Source organism: Eleutherodactylus coqui, chromosome 2, assembly GCF_035609145.1.
Source record: "Eleutherodactylus coqui strain aEleCoq1 chromosome 2, aEleCoq1.hap1, whole genome shotgun sequence".
Classification (NCBI taxonomy): Eukaryota; Metazoa; Chordata; class Amphibia; order Anura; family Eleutherodactylidae; genus Eleutherodactylus; species Eleutherodactylus coqui.
Window position 1 is genome coordinate 27,859,724 of NC_089838.1, and position 21,520 is coordinate 27,881,243.

General features: G+C 46.6%; 1 protein-coding gene across 1 annotated transcript in view; it reads left to right on the forward strand.

The window, feature by feature from the left end:
• The window catches only part of VWF (von Willebrand factor), a 167,834-nt gene that overhangs the window by 44,524 nt on the left and 101,790 nt on the right, over window positions 1-21,520 (forward strand). Inside the window, exons 17-18 of the mRNA XM_066590522.1 lie at window positions 3,703-3,791; window positions 6,547-6,707. Of these exons, the coding sequence (XP_066446619.1) occupies window positions 3,703-3,791; window positions 6,547-6,707 (250 nt within the window). The remainder of the gene's footprint in view (window positions 1-3,702; window positions 3,792-6,546; window positions 6,708-21,520) is intronic.

Here is a 21,520-nt window from a genome sequence, read left to right on the forward strand (position 1 = left end):
CCATGGGGTTTTGGGTATGTGGCGAGTCAGGATGCTTTCAGGGAAATTACTTGACAGAAGCACTTTGGTGAATCACTTCCAGGGATCATTAACCCTCGGTGACTGCCCAAATCAAGATCTGAATGTAGGGCTGATTCTTTAACATTCGGTAAGTATCCCTTTAAAGTATTTGGACTTGGCTTTGCGCCTCTTTTATGGTAAGCTACTGTATATAAGGGACATTCTGCAGTGTGGGAGCACCAAGAAAAGAGACTGTCTCCAGGAAGTGTGTGGCAACACACTGGAAAGCATGGACCACTTCTTGGTTTATTGTCCTTTTAATATAGAGGTAGGCAGCAGGAATGCATTCCTAAGCTCTCGCTCACGACCTGAAGGTTGTGGGTTCAATCCCCGCTTGATTCAGGTAGCCGGCTCAAGGTTGACTCAGCCTTCCATCCTTCCGAGGTCAGTAAAATGAGTACCCAGCTTGCTGGGGGTAAAGGTGACTGGGGAAGGCAATGGCAAAGCACCCCGCAAAAACAGTCTGCCAATGAAACGTCACAATGTGACATCACCCTAGGAGTCAGTCATGACTCAGTGCTTGCACCAGGGGACTTTAACTACAACAGGTTAGGGGCTTCCATTAGTTGGCTGCAGCTAGTTGACCTCTCCTAGGGGTGTTTTGGGGCAGGGATCGCTTCATTTTATTCTTAGTTAGCATGGTGGTCCGGTATTTCACTTGGGACGTACTGTGTCTAGTTTTGACACAGTGGAAAATCCTCCCATTGGAAGGGGTGAGTAGGAATATTCTTGGTGACCTGGTGAAGGTGCGTTCTTCAGAGTTCCAAAGACCGGGTGCATCCTGGGCGGTTCTCCTCTGGAGGGGTTTTTCCTTCAGGGTGCCCTAGTCCGGTATAAGCCCTCCCCTGAAAATGAGCCCTAGCTACACTACATGAAAAAAAACAATACTCACCTAGCAGGTGGCTTTTGGGTCCCTTGCGCTGGGCTGCGTCGCTCTGGCAGTCTTCCGTGTAGTCCTCTGATTGGCTGAGCCACGGTGCTTGTGATCCAATCACTGCAATCTCTTGCTGGAGGCGGGGTATTCAAGCCCCATTACCAGGAAGAGAATGCTCTGTCTGAGCTGAGGACTACTACAGCCCAGCCCAAGGGACCAGAACGCCGCCTGCTAGGTGACTATTAAGGCACTCCCCGAAAATAAGACACTGTGAAAAAAAATAAGACAGTGTCTTACTTTTGGGGAAACACGGTAGTGATTCTGCCAGTGGGTCATTGAGCTGTGAGTGCAGTGTAATACAGGAAGTAACTCAGGGTCAGTACAGAATAAGTAATGTATATATAGTGATTCTGCCAAGAGGACAGTAAGTGCAGCTCTGGAGTTTAATACAGAATGTAACTCAGGGTCAGTACAGGATAAGTAATGTATGTACACAGTGACTCCACCGGCAGAATAGTGAGTGCAGCTCTGGAGTATAATACATGATGTAACTCAGGATCAGTACAGGATAAGTAATATATGTATACAGCGACTCCACCAGCAGAATAGTGAGTGCAGCTCTGGAGTATAATATAAGATGTAGCTCCGGATCAGTACAGGATAAGTAATGTATGTACGCAATGACTCCACCAACAGAATAGTGAGTGCAGCTCTGGAGTATAATACAGGATGTAACTCAGGATCAGTACGGGATGAGTAATGTATGTACACAGTGACTCCACCAGCAGAATAGTGAGTGCAGCTCTGGAGTATAATACTGGATGTAACTCAGGATCAGTACAGGATAAGTAATATATGTATACAGCGACTCCACCAGCAGAATAGTGAGTGCAGCTCTAGAGTATAATACAAGATGTAAATCAGGATCAGTACAGGATAAGTAATGTATGTACACAGTGACTACACCAGCAGAATAGTGAGTGCTGCTCTGAAGTATAATACAGGATGTAACTCAGGATCAGTACAGGATAAGTAATGTATGTATACAGTGGCTCCACCAGCAGAATAGTGAGTACAGCTCTGGAGTATAATATAGGATGTAACTCAGGATCAGTACAGGATAAGTAATGTAAGTACACAGTGACTACACCAGCAGAATAGTGAGTGCGGCTCTTGAGTATAATATAGGATGTAACTCCGGTCAGTGCAGGATAAGTAATGTAATGTATGTACACAGTGACTCCACCAGCAGAATAGTGAGTGAAGCACTGGAGTATAATACAGGATGTAACTCAGGGTCAGAATAGGATAAGTAATGTATGTACACAGTGACTCCACCAGCAGAATAGTGAGTGCAGCTCTGGAGTATAATGCAGGATATAACTCAGGATCAGTACAGGATAAGTAATGTATGTACACGGTGACTCCACCAGCAGAATAGTGAGTGCAGCTCTGGAGTATAATACAAGATGTAACTTAGGATCGGTACAGGATAAGTAATATATGTACACAGTGACTCCACCAGCAGAATAGCGAGCGCTGCACTGGAGTATAATACAGGATGTAACTCAGGATCAGTACAGGATAAGTAATGTACGTACACAGTGACTCCACCAGCAGAATAGTGAGTGCAGCTCTGGAGTATAATACAAGATGTAACTTAGGATCAGTACAGGATAAGTAATATATGTACACAGTGACTCCACCAGCAGAATAGCGAGCGCTGCACTGGAGTATAATACAGGATGTAACTCAGGATCTGTACAGGATAAGTAATGTATGTACACAGTGACTCCACCAGCAGAATAGGGAGTGCAGCTCTGGAGTATATAAAGGATGGTGGGTAAATGGGCTGACAGCAAGGGGGTGGTAACAGAGGCAGCAATCATGGTTGCAGCTCAACTTGAAATATACTTCTTCATACCTGTGACACAGAATTCTGTCGTCAGCTGCTAAGTGCAATCCAGCTGACAATAACAATCCTGTCCTTTGCAGAGCAGCCTGTCTTTCTGTTTAGACGTATCTCACGGTAACCAGATGCCTCATGTATCACTGGTTCAGCCATAAAATATGATTTCGGTCTATGGCTGCTGTAGTACAGTGACATCTAGTGGCCGTTTCTAATACTTACATGTAGTATCAAAAAAGGGAGTTCCTTTTTTTTCAACTGAAGTTGGCCCTGAGCCACTGCTGGGGAAAATGTAGTATTATGTGCAAGAAATCGAAATGACTTGGTAACCATGTAACATGCACAGACTGGGTCCGCCGGAGCAAGACCATCTGGTTGGGAGCAGCTCTCCTCTGAGGTTCATAGTGATGTTCTGATTGGAGGGTGCGGAGGCACATTTAAGTTTGCACAATGTACATCAAAAATCGGAAATCCACTTTGAAAATCCATGCGGTGTCCTCGTGATAATGAGCATTCTGCAGATTTCCAAAATCCACAGCCTCTTAATTTTCAATGTAGATTTCCAAAACCCCATCTACCAGAGGCGTAACCTGAAGCTCCTGGGCCCCGATGCAAAACCTGTAACAGGGCCCCCAACTATAATGCTTTATTCATAGTACTGGGCTCCCTATAAGGAGAAGAGAGGCCTTATGGGCCCCCTAAGGCTCCTGGGCCCGGGTGCAACCGCATCCCCTGCATCCTCTATAGTTACGCCCCTGCCATCCACATGTGTTATACTGTAAAGCGCAGCACAGCATTGGTGTGGAACGTGCATCGTATAATAGTATAATAACATTATCTAATGCTTACTCGTTTCCAGTTACTGTGAGAATGGACTGATGCACTGCACTATGAATGATGTACCAGGCGCCTATTATGCAGAAGCCTTTTTCAGCCAGTCTTCCAGAGGTGAGTGACTGCATAAACTAATGTAAACCAGTAATATTCCAGTCCTTGAAAATAACTAATTATTAACTCCAGCAGATAAAACCTTTGTCTGTTTTAATAAAGGGATTATATAGGATTAGAATTTTTTTTTTTGGAAACAGCACCACTCATGTCTGCTGGCCATGTCTGGTATTGCAACTCAGCTCCATTAAAGTAAATGGGACTAAAATCCAAAACCAAATGAGCTCACAGACAAGTGTGGTGCTGTTTCTGGAAACGAAGCAGGCCCTTCTTTATGCAACCCCCTTTCATACTACAACTTCTATACAATTCAGTTCATTCCTACCTCATCTAGTAAATCTAATAGTGTCTAAATCATCTGTACTGAATGTTTTCAAGTGAGGTAATCACTTGCATTGTAGTGGAAATTACTATAATGTGTGATAAGTGGGGATCATCATGTGGTGCCCTGGACACTATCTGGGAAGGGGCCGGTGATGTGTCAGAAGCGGAACACCGCCCTCTGGCTGACAGTTTACGTGCTGCAGTCAGGATTTACTGTGCATGTAAGGCCTCCCTCACACAGATGTTTTTGTATAGTGTTTAGTGCTGCGCTGTACAACGCTCCCATTCATTTCCATGGGGCTGTTCACACAAGCGTCAAAATGCAGCGTCTTTAACACTACGCTTTGACAGCAATGCATGTTCTGTGGGTTTTCAGTTGTGCGTCGCCCATTGAAATGAATGGGCAGCGGTTTTAGCGCTGCAGAAAACATGTCACATCTTGGTACCATGTTTTTGACAGTGCTAAACGCAAGCGCTAGCTACACTACCTAAAAAATCAATACCCACCTAGCTGGCGCTGTCTGGGTCCCTGCCGCTGCTCTCCGGAGCTCCGGGCACTTGTTATTGCTGACAGACCATATCTTGCTGGTAATGGGGTTTGAAGACCCCGCCTCCAGCAAGAGATTTCTCTGATTGGTTCCTTGAGCACAGGCTCAGCCAATCACAGACAGCGCTCGATGAACCAATCACAGCCATTCAACGCTGCGTTTCTGCAAATGCATGTGTGGGGGAGGGCTAAATAGATAAAAATACACTAAAATATAGAAAGGTATAAATGTATAAAAATATATATAAAAAATCTGAATAACATATATTAACCCCTTCCCGCCCCATGACGTAAGGGTACGTCATGGCAGGCTGGTACTTCCCGCAAAATGACGTACCCTTACGTCATCGGGATAGGGCGAGATCATGACTGATCGCTCGCTATCCCGCAGCGGGAGCCGGCTGTCAGTGATAGCCGGCCTCCCGTTGCATCAGCGGGGGGGGCATCGGAGATGTGCCCCCCGCTGTTAACCCCTTCCCTGCCGCGATCTAAGTAGATCGCGGAAGGGAAAGAGTTCACAAAGGGAGCGCGCTTCCTCTGTGTCTCCAGCCGGCTCTCGCGATGTTATCGCGAGAGCCCGGCCTGTCGCCATGGCAACACTGGCGTCCTGTAGTGCCAATGCCTATGATCGCTGTATAAGCGATAAGGCATGGTAGGGCAATAGCCCTGCCATGCCTTATCACAGCGATCATAGGTGCAGTGATGTAAGTCCCTCAGAGGGACTCAAATAGTGTAAAAAAAAAGAAAAGAAAAATGTAAAAAGCAAAAATGTAAAAAAAAAACCCTTTTTCTAATATTAGCATAAAAAAAGGTAAAAAAAAATTAAAATGGCACATATTGGGTATTGACACGTCCATAACGACGTGTACAAATAGTTGAACATGCTTTTTATTTTGAACGGAGAAAAGCGTAAAACAAAACCCGCTAAAAAACAGAGACAAAATGCTAATTTTTAGCATTTTGCCTCCCAAGAAATGCAATAAAAGTGATCAAAAAACCCGTATATTCCCCAAAATGGTACCAGTAAAAACTACAGCTCGTCTCGCAAAAAAAGGCTGTCATAGAGCTCCGTACATAGAAAAACAAAAAAGGTACAGGACTTTGAATGCAGTGATAGAGAAAAACAAAAAATTTGCAAAAAAGTGGAAAAACCTAAAAAAAATATAAGAATTTTGGTATCGTTGTAACCGTACCGGCCCGCAGAAAAAATGCATTGTGTCATTTATGCTGCAAGATTAACGCTGTAAAAAAAAAAAATCTATCGCAGAATTAATGTGTTTTCTCTCCCTGCTATCATAAAAAAAATAATAAAAGTTTTACAATATAGTCTATGTACCCAAAAGGGGCACCGATAAAAACTACAGCTCGCCACGCAAAAAACAAGCCCTTATACGGCCGCGTCGACGGAAAAATTAAAAAGTTATGGCTTTTGAAAAATGGAGATGAAAATTCGCCAAAAATCGTTGCGTCCTTAAGCCCAAAATAGGATATGTCCTTAAGGGGTTAAAAAAATAAAAATAAAAAAAAATATATATATATATATATAAAAACATCCCAATTTCTTTAGGATGAACATTCCTTGACTTTTCACATTATAGCGGCACAAAGCGGAACGTTCCAGTCTGAAATGTTCTGTTTTACAGCACTTTAACTTCACTGATTTCCTTGTGTGATGCACAACTCATTGGTTCTCCTTTCCTAGAACTACACAATGACTTGGACTGTGACCCGGGTCACATGACCAGAGATCGCAGTGCAGTCCTGTGATCATCTAATGTAATAGAAGTCACACTGCGACTCACAGATTGCCACAGCTAACAGATTGCAAGACATCCGAATCCCAGACCTGAAGCCAATAAACTCTTTCCCCTTTGTAACTTGCAGTAAAGAGAAGCGCGGTTTGTCGCCCTCCCTTGAAAAAAGTCGTATGTTCTCCCGATGACCCAACAATTAAAGGGACAGAATGCGCCAAAACTTGTGAGAACTATGAAGCGGAGTGCATGAGCAGTAAATGTACCTCCGGATGTATGTGCCCGGATGGGATGGTAAGAAGTTTTTGTCTTTCCTCTTATTCTTGTGTTGACTTTAGACCCCACTGACGAGTGCCCATTTTTTAAAAAAACTGCCCACATTCAAAGGGACAGTAAATCTACAATTAGTAGACAAAATGCTGACGTCACTCACATTGTCATTTTGCGCTGCTTGTTTTTTATGTCCCATTTAGATGGTCAGACAGTCGTCTAAATGACTGCACAAGCGTTGATGTCATTTTACACTCAGCGATAATCCCGTCATCCAGCAATGTTTTTTATGTGGACTGAAAGTCAGCGAGAACGAAAAGTGGAAGAATAGTAAATGCTTTTTTTTGCAATTACAAGAGACGATTATCGCTCTATTTCATTCGTTTGAATGAATTTTGAGCTATAATCTTCCCATCTATATGGCTCTTTAACCCCCAAGTCCTCCGCGATGTCCCGGTCTTCCGGGACCCGAAGTCCCCTTCAGCGCGTGCGCGCCTGACATCAATCATTGGGCACGTGCACAAAGGGGAAATTCAAAATCCCTCTGCTCCTGGCTACCAAGTTGAAGTTTCATCTCCCCTCACCAATGCGATCAGTGAGAGAAGATGAAACTTTTTACCGGAGGCCTCTGTATTTGAACCCCGACGTATTCCTCCTCCGTGGGCCTTCCCGAAATTCTGCGCATGCGACTTCCGGCAACACATGCGCAGGAGGCGGGGAGCCCAGGAAACTTAAAATCTCCTTGGTCCCAGCGACCAACGTTCGCCGAGAGCCTGGAGCAGTGAGCGGTCCCCGGTCACATGATAAAAAGATAGCGATCTACCTTAGGCTGGTCTCACATGACCGGATAGGAATTACGGATTCCACATGCGTCTGATCCGCAATAATATGCAAATTAATCGCATTGGATTACACAATTCCGCTCACATTAGCGGGTTAGAATTACGTAATCCACTCACAGAAAACAGAACGCAGCAGGTTCTATTTTACAGCTGCTATCCGCAGCATAGAGCCTATTGTCGCGGATATACCCACAGCCCTGTCGGGGGTTAGCCTGTTCAAACAGACTGGTCAGTGATGTTGTCCGTTTCCAAATTGACCTAGGTATCAGATCGAGCGCTCTGAGAGACAAAGCATTGAGCCATACACAGTATATGGTTGAAGCAATGAACTCTAAGTTTATTATTTGCATGTCTTGGTTTTTATAGCCCTCTCTCTTGCAGGGATGCGACTTGTGGTTAAACAGGGAAAAACTCGTGATTTCACATTTGACAATAAACTTATGACTTAACATTTGACTTAGACTTGTGATATATGACTTAGACAAGCACATCTTTTAGAAATTGCTGATAACTCTCTGTGGTTAAGCCATCTCTTGCTAAACTGATGAACATCTGTTCTGGTGACCTTCCTGATTCCACTCCGGTCAGATGTAGACCTTAAGACAGGAAACCACAGGTCTGTTCCTCAGAACAGTCACCAGCTCTTTCACACATAAAATATCGCAGTATTCAGCCTTATTGATTCAAATAGATTACTAAGCAACATATATTAATTTCTTTTAGCCCCTATCAGCCCATACGCAACTACATTGTGTACCGCTTGCTGGCACCCGTGTCATCACTAAGCGACGGCGCGGGAAATACAAACAAAAAAAAAGGGGTACTACGCATGCCTGCCTGCGTGAGTAGGCAGTTATGCGCAGTACATTGCGCGTCCGTATGCAGCGCCACGGCCGGGCTCACAGCTGGGATCCGCTGCAGGCCTCTGCAAGCAGATTCCAATATTGGCACTTTTAATAAATATACAGAGGTTCTATTGGTCTACTTTTACCACCTAAATGAAGTACAATATGTGGTGAAAAAACAAGGTCAGAATCACTTGGATATGCAAAGCCTTTACGGAGTTATGATATGTTAAGGGACACATGTCAGATTTCCAAAATTTGGCTTTGTCACTAAGGGGTTAATGGCTCTCAGCAAGGAAGGTTTGTGTGATAAAGTAGGGATAATGGGGGACTGGAACCTTCATGGACTTCCTGTGTAAGAACATTACAGTCAGCCTCTCTCCACCTGGAATGGCTCAAAACAGAACAAATAATTTTGCACTAACCCGAAAAGTAAGGAATAGAGATGAGCGAGCACCAAAATGCTCGGGTGCTCGTTACTCGGGACGAAATTTTCGCGATGCTCGAGGGGTTCGTTTCGAATAACGAACCCCATTGAAGTCAATGGGCGACCCGAGCATTTTTGTATATCGCCGATGCTCGCTAAGGTTTCCATTTGTGAAAATCTGGGCAATTCAAGAAAGTGATGGGAACGACACAGAAACGGACAGGGCAGGCGAGGGGCTACATGTTGGGCTGCATCTCAAGTTCCCAGGTCCCACTATTAAGCCACAATACCGGCAAGAGTGGGCCCCCCCCCCCTCCCAACAATTTTTACTTCTGAAAAGCCCTCATTAGCAATGCATACCTTAGCTAAGCACCACACTACCTCCAACAAAGCACAATCACTGCCTGCATGACACTCCGCTGCCACTTCTCCTGGGTTACATGCTGCCCAACCCCCCCCCCCCCTGCATGACCCAGTGTCCACAGCGCACACCAAATTGTCCCTGCGCAGCCTTCAGCTGCCCTCATGCCACACCACCCTTATGTCTATTTATAAGTGTGTCTGCCATGAGGAGGAACCGCAGGCACACACTGCAGAGGGTTGGCATGGCTAGGCAGCGACCCTCTTTTAAAGGGGCGGGGCGATAGCCCACAATGCTGTACAGAAGCAATGAGAAATCCAATCCTGTGCCACCTCCATCTGGAGCTGCACACGTGGGCATAGAAATGGGGAACCTATGTGCCACACACTATTCATTCTGTCAAGGTGTCTGCATGCCCCAGTCAGACCGCGGTTTTTTATAAATAGTCACAGGCAGGTACAACTCTGCAATGGGAATTCTGTGTGCACCCACAGCATGAGTGGCTCCCTGGAACCCACCGGCTGTACATAAATGTATTCCATTGCAGTGCCCTGGACAGCAGAGCTAACGTCAGATTAAATGCAGGTGGGCTTCGGCCCACACTGCATGCCCCAACCTGCCCGGGGTTTTTAATTCATAGACACAGGCAGGTACAACTCCCTATTGTGAAGTCCCTGTGGACCCACAGCATGGGTGGCTCCCTGGAACCCACCGGCGGTACATAAATATATCCCATTGCAGTGACCAGCACAGCTGAGGTAATGTCATGTTTAATGCAGGTGGGCTTCGGCCTACTCCAAAGGTTGGGCATCGGTCAAGACAAACTCCTCCGGTGGGAGAGGAACCATTGCTGCCCATTCTGGGCAGGGGCCCGAGAACAGTTCCTGGGAGTCTGCCTGCTCCTCAGAATGTGTCATTGTAATGGAGTGAGGAGGCTGGGAGGAAGGAGGAGCAGCAGCCAGAGGATTCAGAGTTGCAGCAGTGGACGGCGCAGAGCTCTGGGTGGTCGATAGATTGCTGGATGCACTTTCTGCCATCCATGACAGGACCTGCTCACGCTGCTCATTTTCTAATAAAGGTCTACCGCGTGGACCCATTTATTGTGAGATGAATGTGTGGACGCCAGAAACGTGCCTTTCTCCTAATCCAGCAGCAGTCGGCTGCGATACACCTGGATCAGGAGATCGGCCTGTGCCCACACCCTGACTTGGGCCTCCGCGTCCTCGCCTGTGTCCACGTCCTCTAGGCCTACCCCTACCCCTCAGCATGGTGTATTACTAGTAGTGCAGAAACAGAACGCTGTAATTAAATGTGCCACTTATTGGCCTGTGGTTGGAGGCTGACTTCGCTTACGGAACGCACAGCAGAGCCAGGAAAGAATTTTGCACAAGCCTGCTGTAACACTTAGCTGGCTGCGTATTAATTAGGACTACTACCCCCAGCAGAGACGCAGTACACTCAGGACAGTCACAGGCAGCCCAAATAGATTTTTTTGTCCCAAATTTTTTTGGAAAAGCCCACTGCCTATATAGACAGTATATGTCTTTCACCTTTTTCACTGTCCCTGCCTCAGCACTACTGGCCCTATGCTGTGTAAAATTACTGCAGACTGTTTCCCTCTGGACAGGATGACAGCGGTGATGTAACGGGCAACGCAGAGCCAGGAAAGAATTTTGCGCAAGCCTGCTGTAACACTTAGCTGGCTGCGTATTAATTAGGACTACTACCCCCAGCAGAGACGCAGTACACTCAGGACGGTCACAGCCAGCCCAAATAGATTTTTTTGTCCCAAATTTTTTGGGAAAAGCCCACTGCCTATATAGACAGTATATGTCTTTCACCTTTTTCACTGTCCCTGCCTCAGCACTACTGGCCCTATACTATGTAAAATTACTGCAGACTGAGGACGCAATGCTCTGCACGGCCGATATAGAAAAAAAAAAAAATGTGCAACACTGCAAAAAGCAGCCTCAACAGTACTGCACACGGTCAGATGTGGCCCTAATAAGGACCGTTGGGGTTCTTGAAGCCTAAAATCACTCCTAACACTCTCCCTATAGCAGCTCCAGCATCAGCAGCACTTTCCCTCCTCTATGTCAGAATGCATCTGTGGCGAGCCGCGGGAGGGGCCGATTTATATACTCCGGTGACATCTGATCTCCCCAGCCACTCACTGCAGGGGGGTGGTATAGGGCTGGAACATCACAGGAGGAAGTTGTTATGCCTTCCCTGTCTTTCTATTGGCCAGAAAAGCGCGCTAACGTCTCAGAGATGAAAGTGAAAGTAACTCGAACATCGCGTGGTGCTCGCCTCTAGTAACGAGCATCTCGAACACGCTAATACTCGAACGAGCATCAAGCTCGGACGAGTACGTTCGCTCATCTCTAGTAAGGAAGCTTTTTCACGTAACGATTCATCATTCGCACAAGCAACATATATGTTAGCGCTCGCTTGTGCAGACCGTTCAGGCAAATACATAATTTGCTCGCTAAATCGTTCAGTTGTTCATAGTCGCTGCATAAGTGAATGTGTGACTGAGTGACTTCACAGAGGTGCTGCAATTTTCGGTAGGCTGTGTCACGGACGCAGTGCAGCCGAAAATCGCATGATCGATTGTCAGCCGTGACGACATCACAACTGCATTTCCCATTTCTATGCCCATTCAGATGGCCCAGGTGCGAAGAGTATGTACTGAGCCCGTGATACCATTGGGCGGGTAGAGAGAGTTTAGCTTTGCGGGGTGGAGAGGGGGAGAGAGTTTAGTAGAGCCTCTGCTAAACTCCCTCCCACCTCCCTTTTTCGGCAGCTCCCATAGAAGTCTATGGGACTAGTCGTATTCCAGCCAAAAGATAGTTCCAGAACTATCTTTTCCGGACGGTGTAAAAAAGGCAGACCAGAATGCGCACCGTATGCACTTTTCCTGCCAACCATTTTTACGCACCTGAGAATCGGCTATCTGAACTAATGTATTAGGATCTAATGCATCAGTTAGTCACTTATGTTGGTCGCCTGTGAAAACAGGGCCAATATACGCTCATGTGAATCTTGTCCTCCGTGAGCCTGAGCCCGGCCATCTTGTCCTCCGTGAGCCTGAGCCTGGCCATCTTGTCCTCCATGAGCCTGAGCCCGGCCGTCTTGTCCTTTGCGAGCCTGAGCCCGGCCATCTTGTACTCCGCGAGCCTCAACCCGGCCATTTTGTCCTCTGCAAACTTGAGTGCAGCCATCTTGTCCTCCATGAGCCTGAGCCCGGCCGGTCATCGTGTCCTCCGTGAGCCTGCTCACCTTGCTCTCCGTGAGCCTGAGCCCGGCCATCTTGTCCTCCGCGAGCCTGAGCCCGGCCATCTTGACCTCCGCGAGCCTGAGCCCGGCCATCTTGTCCTCCACGAGCCTGAGCCCGGCCATCTTGACCTCCGCGAGCCTGAGCCCGGCCATCTTGTCCTCCGCGAGCCTGAGCCTGGTCATCTTGTCCTCCGTGAGCTCGAGCCTGGTCATCTTGTCCTCCGTGAGCCCAGTCACCTTGTCCTCCATGAGCCTGAGCCCGCCCATCTTGTCCTCCGCGAGCCTGGTCATCTTGTCCTCCGTGATTCTGAGCCTGGTCATCTTGTCCTCCATGAGCCCAGTCACCTCGTCCTCCATGAGCCTGAGCCCGGTCATCTTGTCCTCCGTGAGCCTGGTCACCTTGTCCTCCATGTGTCTGAGGCCGGTCATCTTGTCCTACATGAGCCTGAGCCTGGTGATCTTGCCTTCCAGCAATATATGGGGTCTTATACGATTCAGGACTTCCCTGTCTGTTACTCTTGCCGTCCAGGGCGGCAGCTTTCGCCAGCACTACAGCTCCAAGGCATCAATCCTCCTTCTATTATCTTTTTCCGCAGTCCAGAAGTAGGGACAGGGGCCAACTAATTCTGCTAACATGAGATTAATGTACAGTGCTTGGTCTACAGACTACACTTTCCAGATGCAAATCACCACAACTGCAGATGTAACGCGTTCATGAGTTAATGAGTCGCGGCTCAGCACCGTTCCGCTATATGCGTAGTGCTACTGAAATAGCTTAGCAGCGCCGCTATAGCTGTTGAGTGCCTCAGATAGAAGACTACTGCTCTAATTCATTAATACCTGAAGGAGGATCAGCACAGAATTTCAGACCTAAAGGGTACCTTTTAAGGGTGGAGCCTTGCTACCATTAGTGTAATTTCCCCATATTGCTCACATTATAGGGGGAGCGCTACATCATGCACCTATTATTTCTAATGAAACTGTTCTTTTTACAGAATCCCGGATAATTAAAGTTTTTCCTCCCTATTGACAGATGGAACGAGTCCAACACACACAGTGCAAGTGACAAGTGATTTACGCTCCGGAGAAGGTTAAGCTCACAGACACATCTGGTTTTGTGTGCGGTCCCCGCGGTTCGCCAGTTTTACAGATGTGTCCTGTGAAGTACACAGAGGTCATGAGACTTATTATAGTCACATAATGGCTGGGTTCACATTCAGACTCTAGGGCCCGTGTCTTAACGGGATATTTCTTTACAAGCAGCGGTCCCCGTTGTCAGACCCGCTGCAGACCTGTCACAATCTAGATCCTCTGAAGACGTGAAACGCGTTGTCGGCTTTTCATCGGGTTTACACATTAAACATATTCTGTCGATGCTTAAAGCCGGTGCATCCCCCAAAGAAAGCTTCGCAAGTGTCAAAAAAGTACAATTCCTTTAATTTGGAATCAGTAGGACCCAATGTGTTATCAGATATTCAGATTTATCGGTAAGGCTGCCTGTCCACGGGCGTTTTTGCATTGCGTTCCCCGCCGCGATAATTTGATCAGAGTCTCCTCATTAGTTTTCAGAAGTTTTACCTCCCCTACAATAGGTGGTTACTTTTAAACCTTGGTACCGTGTTCCCCCCAAAATAAGACAGGGTCTTATATTAAAAAAATATTTCTTTTTAACATGTATAGCTGTCTAGATACTATTTAAAAATCATGCTAAGGCTTATTTTCGGGATAGGTCTTATTTTCAGGGAAATGGGGTATAAGAGGCAGCATGTTTCCTAAGTGAAGCTAAAGGGGGTTTGATGCGGAATTACAGGCAGGTTTTAAGTCCTTTTTAATTCTGTATCAAAATGCACGGTTGGCGCGGTTTACCGCGGATTGCGATATGTCGTATGGCCTATTCCGTCCCGTATGTAAGGTCCCTAAGAAGTACACCCAGGTTCCCTCTCCTATAAGCACCATAGCCTAGTTTATGGTGCTTATCAGACAAAGTTCCCGTTAAGGAAATATTCCCTGTAATACCACAACTGACCACAAGGTGCTGCACTCAGCTATTTATAACTGTAATGTTTCTAATTCTCCGTTCAGATCTGCGTTCCGTTTTTTTTCGTTCTTGTCCAGCAAAGGGACAGAAAAACGGAAACAAATATGTCCATGTAATTTCCCGTTGACTGCAGTAGTGTTTTTACCCCTCTCTGTTTGTCGCGCCCATTCTGTCGAGTTTCAGTTTATTTTCTTTCCATGGAAACAATAGCGCAGTCTGCAGCAGTATGAGAAATAACCAATCACAGTGCAGATTTCATTTTACCTCAGCAGTAGAAGGACTAGCAACTAGAGATGAGCGAGCATACTCGCTAAGGGCAATTACTCGAGCGAGTATTGTCCTTAGCGAGTACCTGCCCGCTCAGAAGAAAAGATTTGGCTGCCGGCGGCGGGCGGGGAGCGGCGGGGGAGAGCAGGGAGGAATGGAGGGGAGATCTTCTCCCCCGCTCCCCCCTGTTCACCGCCGCAACTCACCTGTCACCTGCGCAGGCACCCAAACCTTTTCTTCCGAACAGGGAGATACTTGCTAAGGACAATGCTCGCTCACCTCTACTAGCAACCAATCACAGCGCAGCTTTCATTTTGCCTCAGCAGTATAATATAAAGCAACCAATCACAGCTCAGCTTTCATTTTACCTCAGCAGTATAATATAAAGCAACCAATCACAGTACAGCTTTCATTTCTTATACTGCTGAGGTAAAATAAAAGCTGTGCTGTGATTGGTTGCTAGGGATAACAAGGACAGATTTTCTTCTAGTCATGCGGATAGGCGCTGGTAACTGCAAGCGATGACTTGATCGGCATCACTATTGGTTTGTGTCGGCTGTCTGCACTGGCAACTACTGGGGTATTGGTCTTGGCGATTGCGGTGGATTCAGGATATTCCCTGAAGCCTCCCGTGTTGTTGTTCGCCCGGCGCAATTCCACAAGGCGAGCGAATGTCCCTTCTTACCAGAGGCGTAATTTGAAGCTTCTGAGCCCCAATGCAAAACCTGTAACAGGGCCCCCAACTATAATGCTTTATACATAGTACTGGGCTCCCTATATGGAGAAGAGAGGCCTTATGGGCCCCCAAAGGCTCCTGGGCCCGGGTGCAACCGCATCCCCTGCATCCTCTATAGTTACGCCAGTGCTTCTTACTACCAATGGATGGGCTCTTCCTTGTAGAGCGCTTCTAGAAGAGTGCGGCAGCAGGCTACTGACCCGCGGCCCACTGTGCGTTATAAATGGCGGGTGCAGTCTTGTCCCAGATATTCCATTCAGACCCCAAAGCATCAAGTTCCGCCTTCTATTTCCAACCTGAGGATATATATAATCAATATCTGATAAATTGACCCCGATGTGGCTGATATTTGGTTGTGAGTCTCTCCTGCGCTCCGTGGTGGCAGACTCAGCTGTTAGCGCTCGGCATACGGACCGGACGCAGCGATTTATTACGTGCTAAGTCTGGTAATAAGCTGGTAGCGGCTACAGAACGCCTAATTGTTCGCTGCCTGCCTGCTAGCAAGTAGTAAAAAAGGAGCAACATACATAATGGGAGTCAGATAGAATCCAGCGACCACAGAGTTTTGTGTCACAGAGTAAGGCCGGCGTCACACGGGCGGATGCGCACACGCCAAATATGTGCACTCAATACGCAGAGTATAGGCCCTAGTCATTTCAATTGGCTCGTTCACCAGTGCATATTTTCCGACGCATTTCAGTCGCGCAAAAGAAAATGCAATCTGCTCCATTTTCCTGCGCATTTGTGCATCCCCATTGACTTTGCGCTAGGAGATACGTGAAACAAGGCATACTTGGAGGCGCGCGTAAAAATATGCTTGTGGGACGTTGGCCTAAGCTGCCTTCATATGGCCAAGAAAATCGTCCAAGATTTGTGCATTGTGAGACGCACAAACCTCGCGCGCATATGAACCCTATTTTTTCGGATGGCGTCATACACATGAGCAATTTTTTTTTTTTGCAAATTGCGCTTGTCCTATCGTTGGGCGTGCCATCGCATCGCCCATTGTCTTCAATGGTGCCGGCGGCGGCAGCATCGCACCCCGTGCTGTAGGTGCGTACGGTGCGACGTGAGGTCTTCCTATGAAAACAATGGGAGAAACTCTGCCATTCTTCACCACGGCTGACGGGATCGCTACTTCCTAGAAGTGATGCCAGGCGGTTTTGATATAAAAACGCCACGTGGGAAATCGCATGTTAGCGAGCGTGATATCGGGCCGTAATTAACTGACCAATATCGCCCTCGCCTGTTTGAAGTTTGCCTAATTGTCCCACAAATTGAATTGGTCGCAGACTGGTGTTCTGTGCCACCATTTATAGACATTGCCTAAATAGAACATGCTGCGTTTTTTTTTCACTGCTCCGACCCTGTGTAGTTGATGGCGCTCATAATTCCAGGTGCAGCAATCACTGATTTTATTTAGAGCTGTGCCTGAAATTACAAGCACCGGCCACTACAGAGGGGCCGGAGCAGTGGCTACAGCTCCAAACATGGTGTGGCCCGGCACTGACAGCCAGCTCTGCCCGGCAAACCCTGTTAAACACAATTTTCACAAAATTGAATTCTGTCTCACAAAGCCATACAAAAAGGTACAGATGCCTCATAGCCTGCCACAGGGAATGCCGCAGTGGGAACACCACTCTATACAAGGTGGGTGGGAGGACGAAAACAGCTATACTGTTTCCATAGTTTCCATAGAAGTCAATGGGAGCTATGCTAACAGCACAGCACAGTGAGCTACGCTGTTTTCATAGCTCAGGAGTTAGAGAGACAATGTAGCTCGCTGCGCTGTTTGCGTAACTCCTATTGACTTCTATGGGAATTATGGAAACAGCAAATCTTTTCCTGCTTGGCTGTTTTTGTAATTCCGACCACCTTGAGCAGCCAGGCTGGGGACAATGGGGCCACAACTAGAGATTGGTACAGGTCCTAGGCATTGGAACCCGCACCTACCTGACTTTTCTGGCATCTCTCATGGATACGCCATATTCACATGAGCAAATATGATTTCACTTTGAACATAAATGCATTTTACATCAATTTTGTTGTATTCTTGTTTCATCCGAATCTAAGGGTTTTCACTTGTGGCAAAAAAATGGAACATGGTAATGTAATTACCAACTAATTACCAACTAATTACCAACTAATGTAATTTAAAATGCCTGTAGAAGTCAATGTGTAATTCTAAAGGAAACTCTAGATATCTGGTGTGCCCACCGTTGGTGGTTGGTAGCACCTCCATAATTCATTCGATTTTCGCCACTGACCCTAATGCTTTTTGGTTGCTAGACATTCATCTGGGACCATCAGGTTTGCTCCACCCCTTTTCTTTTCCATTAAAATCAATGGGCACATGAAAAAAATACCGGAGTGCACATGCATACCATGTGAGGGCATTCTGTTTTTTTCATGCACACATTAGGGAAAATTTTCAAAGCCTGGCATGTCTGACACCGGGTTTACTATAATTTCCCACACATGGTGCACCCAATACATGAAAAAGTGTACGTCTCTTCATGTATTAGGCGCATCCCGCCACCTTTATGCGCCTTCTCAAAAACGTACACCAGGTCCAACGTATCAGACATTCATGGCCTAATTTACAACAGTTTCTGACTTAATTATACATGAATCTGTCGGTTCGGGGCAGCCACACCCCCTCCAGACAAGCCCCGCCCACTCTTTTCAAAAGTAGCACAGCTGGCGCAAACAGGCTAAAACCCACAAATTTTTGTAAAATTTCCCACTGGTGCTACAATTTGTGACTTTCTTACTTCACAAACTGGCATAAAAACATTTGTGGATGACTCCCAATTACTTTAACCCCTTAGTGACCAGTTTATTGCGTTTTTACGCCCCGCATCATTGGGCTATGTATGAGGGGATCGTGCAGCGATCTCCCTCTATACATCGCGGCTGTTTCTTACAGCAGGTAATACCCTACGGTAACAGCTCCGATAAGGCGTGCGTCTCATCGGAGCTGTTAGCCCTTTAAATGCCGCTGTCAATTCTGACTGCGGCATTTAAATCCTCCCGTCAGCCTACCATGTGAGATTGCAGGGAACCATGCGGGTGTCATGTCAGCCGGGGGGGCTTTCTGAAAGGCCACAGGGATGTCATGGCAGAATGCTATCAAGCCATGCCCATTGGGTAGCTTAATAGACTTCGCAGTATGATGTAATGCTATGGCCCGCCTGCTCCCCCTGCAGAGAAGGATGCCGTATATCAGCCGGGTGTGAAAGCCCAGACGATATACTGTCATCTGAAGGCGCCCTGGGTTTGATATCGTAGTAATCGTACTGACCCATAGAAGAAAGTTATCGCATCATTTTTTTTGTGGCAATTTGTGCGCCGTAGAAACAAAACGCACTGAAAGATGGCGGAATTTCATTTTTTTTTCATTTCTCTCTACTTGTAATTTTTTTAAAAGTTTTTCAGTACATTATATGGTACAACTCGTCCCGCAAAAAACAAGCCCCCATACAGCTACGTATAAATAAATGCATTTATAAAGGAGTTACGATTTTTTAAAAGAGGGGAGGAAAAAACGGAGATCGGAAAAAAAAACCTTGGTCACTTAGGGGTTAAGGTTCTAATGCCTAAGTTTGTAGTTGATAGTACTCAGATCCATTAGGTTATGTTCACACGTAGCAGAAATTGCGCAGATTTTCTCAGTTGAAAATCTGCACCAAAATCTACATCAAAACAGTGTCAAAAACCACATCAAATTCTGCACCATTTGTATAGATTTTGATGTGGATTTTGACACGGATCCGCAGGTGACTTCACCCATTCGATTGAAAGGGTGATATCTGTTGCAGATCTGCATCCAAAACCACATCAAAATCTTCCCGTATGGTGCTCGGATGAGTAAGCAGTTACTCGAAAAGACCGATGCTCTCTCGAGCATCAGCCTTAAACGAGCGTGCTCGCTCATCTCTACTAATCATCCAAACCTGGCTATTGGACCAGGCCTGGTATGGCTGGCAGCTGACCCCATGGGTCAGTGGTAGAGGAGCAAGGATTAAGGTGGGTAACTTGCCCTTCATTAAGCTGGAAGATGGGGAGGCCCCTGCCTACAAGCATGGTGATCGTCCTGATAGGAACCTTGGATCTGACTATCCCTGACAGGACACAGGGTTGATGAACTGAATGCAGGACACACAGAACAGGACTGACTCAGCAAGGAAATGAGAATGATGCAAAAGGCTGGCAGCAAATGGACAGATGCACACAGCCTGATGCACAAAGCAAAGAGCATACAGGATAAACATATAGATACACAGACAGGCCAGTCCAAAGACTGGCGACCTAGCTATGCTGAATGTCTGGAACAAACACACAACAATTCTGAGGCATGGGTGGGGTGTCCCCGACTACCTTAAATAGTAAGGCAATTACCACTTAAACTGCAGCTGAGCTATGAGTGCCTGAGCAGGGTTAACTAGTGCATTGCTGGAAAAATGGAAACAAAGAGTACATTCATACAGAAGGAGCAGAGCAATGCCTGTGTCTGCCTGGAATAGAAAGAGAGTGGCACACACAGGTAGCAGATCTAACAGGAGGGATTTCCCGTAGCGGAGATGGATTGGTTCCCTTGCAGGGGAGAAGCAGAGATACCCCTGAACCACTCCATCCTGCTGCGAGGAGAGCGGAATTACTAAGCAGTCAAGCTGGACAGATATCCCCGCTGTGGGGAGAGAGGAATTCCCCAGCAGCGGGGCTGGAAGAATATCCCTGCTGTGGGGAGAGAGGAATTCCCTAGCAGCGGAGCTGGAGGGATACCCCCATAGTGAGGGAGAAGGAGGTATTCCCTCCTTCTCTCCCTGCTATGAGTGAAGCCTCCTTCTCTCCCCATTATGGAGGAATCCCTTGAGCTCCGCTGCTGGGGAATTCTTCTATCCCCGCATTGGGGAAATCCCTCCAGCCCTGCAGATGATGGGAGCCCTCGGCATTGAAGGGGGTTCCCTGGGGACTCCCTTCATCTCACTCTCTCTCCCCGCAGTGGGGAAATCCCTCCAGCCCAACAGAGATAAAGGGAACAGTAGCATTCCCTACCCCCTCCCTTTCTGTCCCGTTCCCATAGGAGTAATGAAAACTCCTGCGCGTCGCGCAACAAAGATAGGTCGGGTCGTATCTTTTCACTCAGCAGGGAATTTGAGTTTCTATAGAAAACCATTGGTTCTAATAGACACTCTTTTTCACGCATGTAAGTCAGCTGCACGAATTCCCCCATGTAAAAAAGCCCTAAAACACAGCAAAAACTGATGTAAAAAGCACACAGTACACTCGCAGAGAAATTGGTCAGTTTTTCATTGACAGAAACCGCACTTGCCTGTTTGAATAAGGCCTGATGGGTAATTTTGGTGCAGAAAACACCAAAATAGGACATGTTACAGTTTTTTTTAACATGGACTTTTGGACAATTGCATGTGTGAATGATCGCCTTCCTTTTAAGGGCTCAGTCAGACGGGCGTTTTAACGTGCGATTATTCACGCGTAAAAAAGATCGCACTGCTCACGATAAAAAAAACGCGTGACCGCGTCCATTGCCACCCGTATGTTCTATCTTTTGTAGGTGCGAATTTTATGCGCATGTAAAATTCCGGCATGTGGTTTTATTAGATGTAAATCGGGAACGCACAAAAAATGCGCAGCGAACAAATGTCCGTCTGACTGAGGCCTAAAGAGTCCAAGTACTGTCCAAGTTCAGTCAGTTACAAACTTGGACATTATACTTTTTTTTCACTTTATTTTATATTAGTTTTTTTTTTTTTTAACCGTCAAGATACCATGTTCACCACTAGGTGGCAGTAAACTGCAAGAAACCCTTATTTCATAGTTTAAAAAAAGGCCATTTGAGCTACTGAAAAAAGTTCACGGCTGCTCTGCCTGATTTATGGGATTTTTTTCCCCTTTTTCTATAAAATACTCAGCGCTAAAACGAGTTTAGTGTCTCTGAACGTCTCCCTGTCCTTGATCTATTACCGCAGTAGACAATAAGAATGTATTTACTATTATTACTTTGTCTCCTTTTATTGC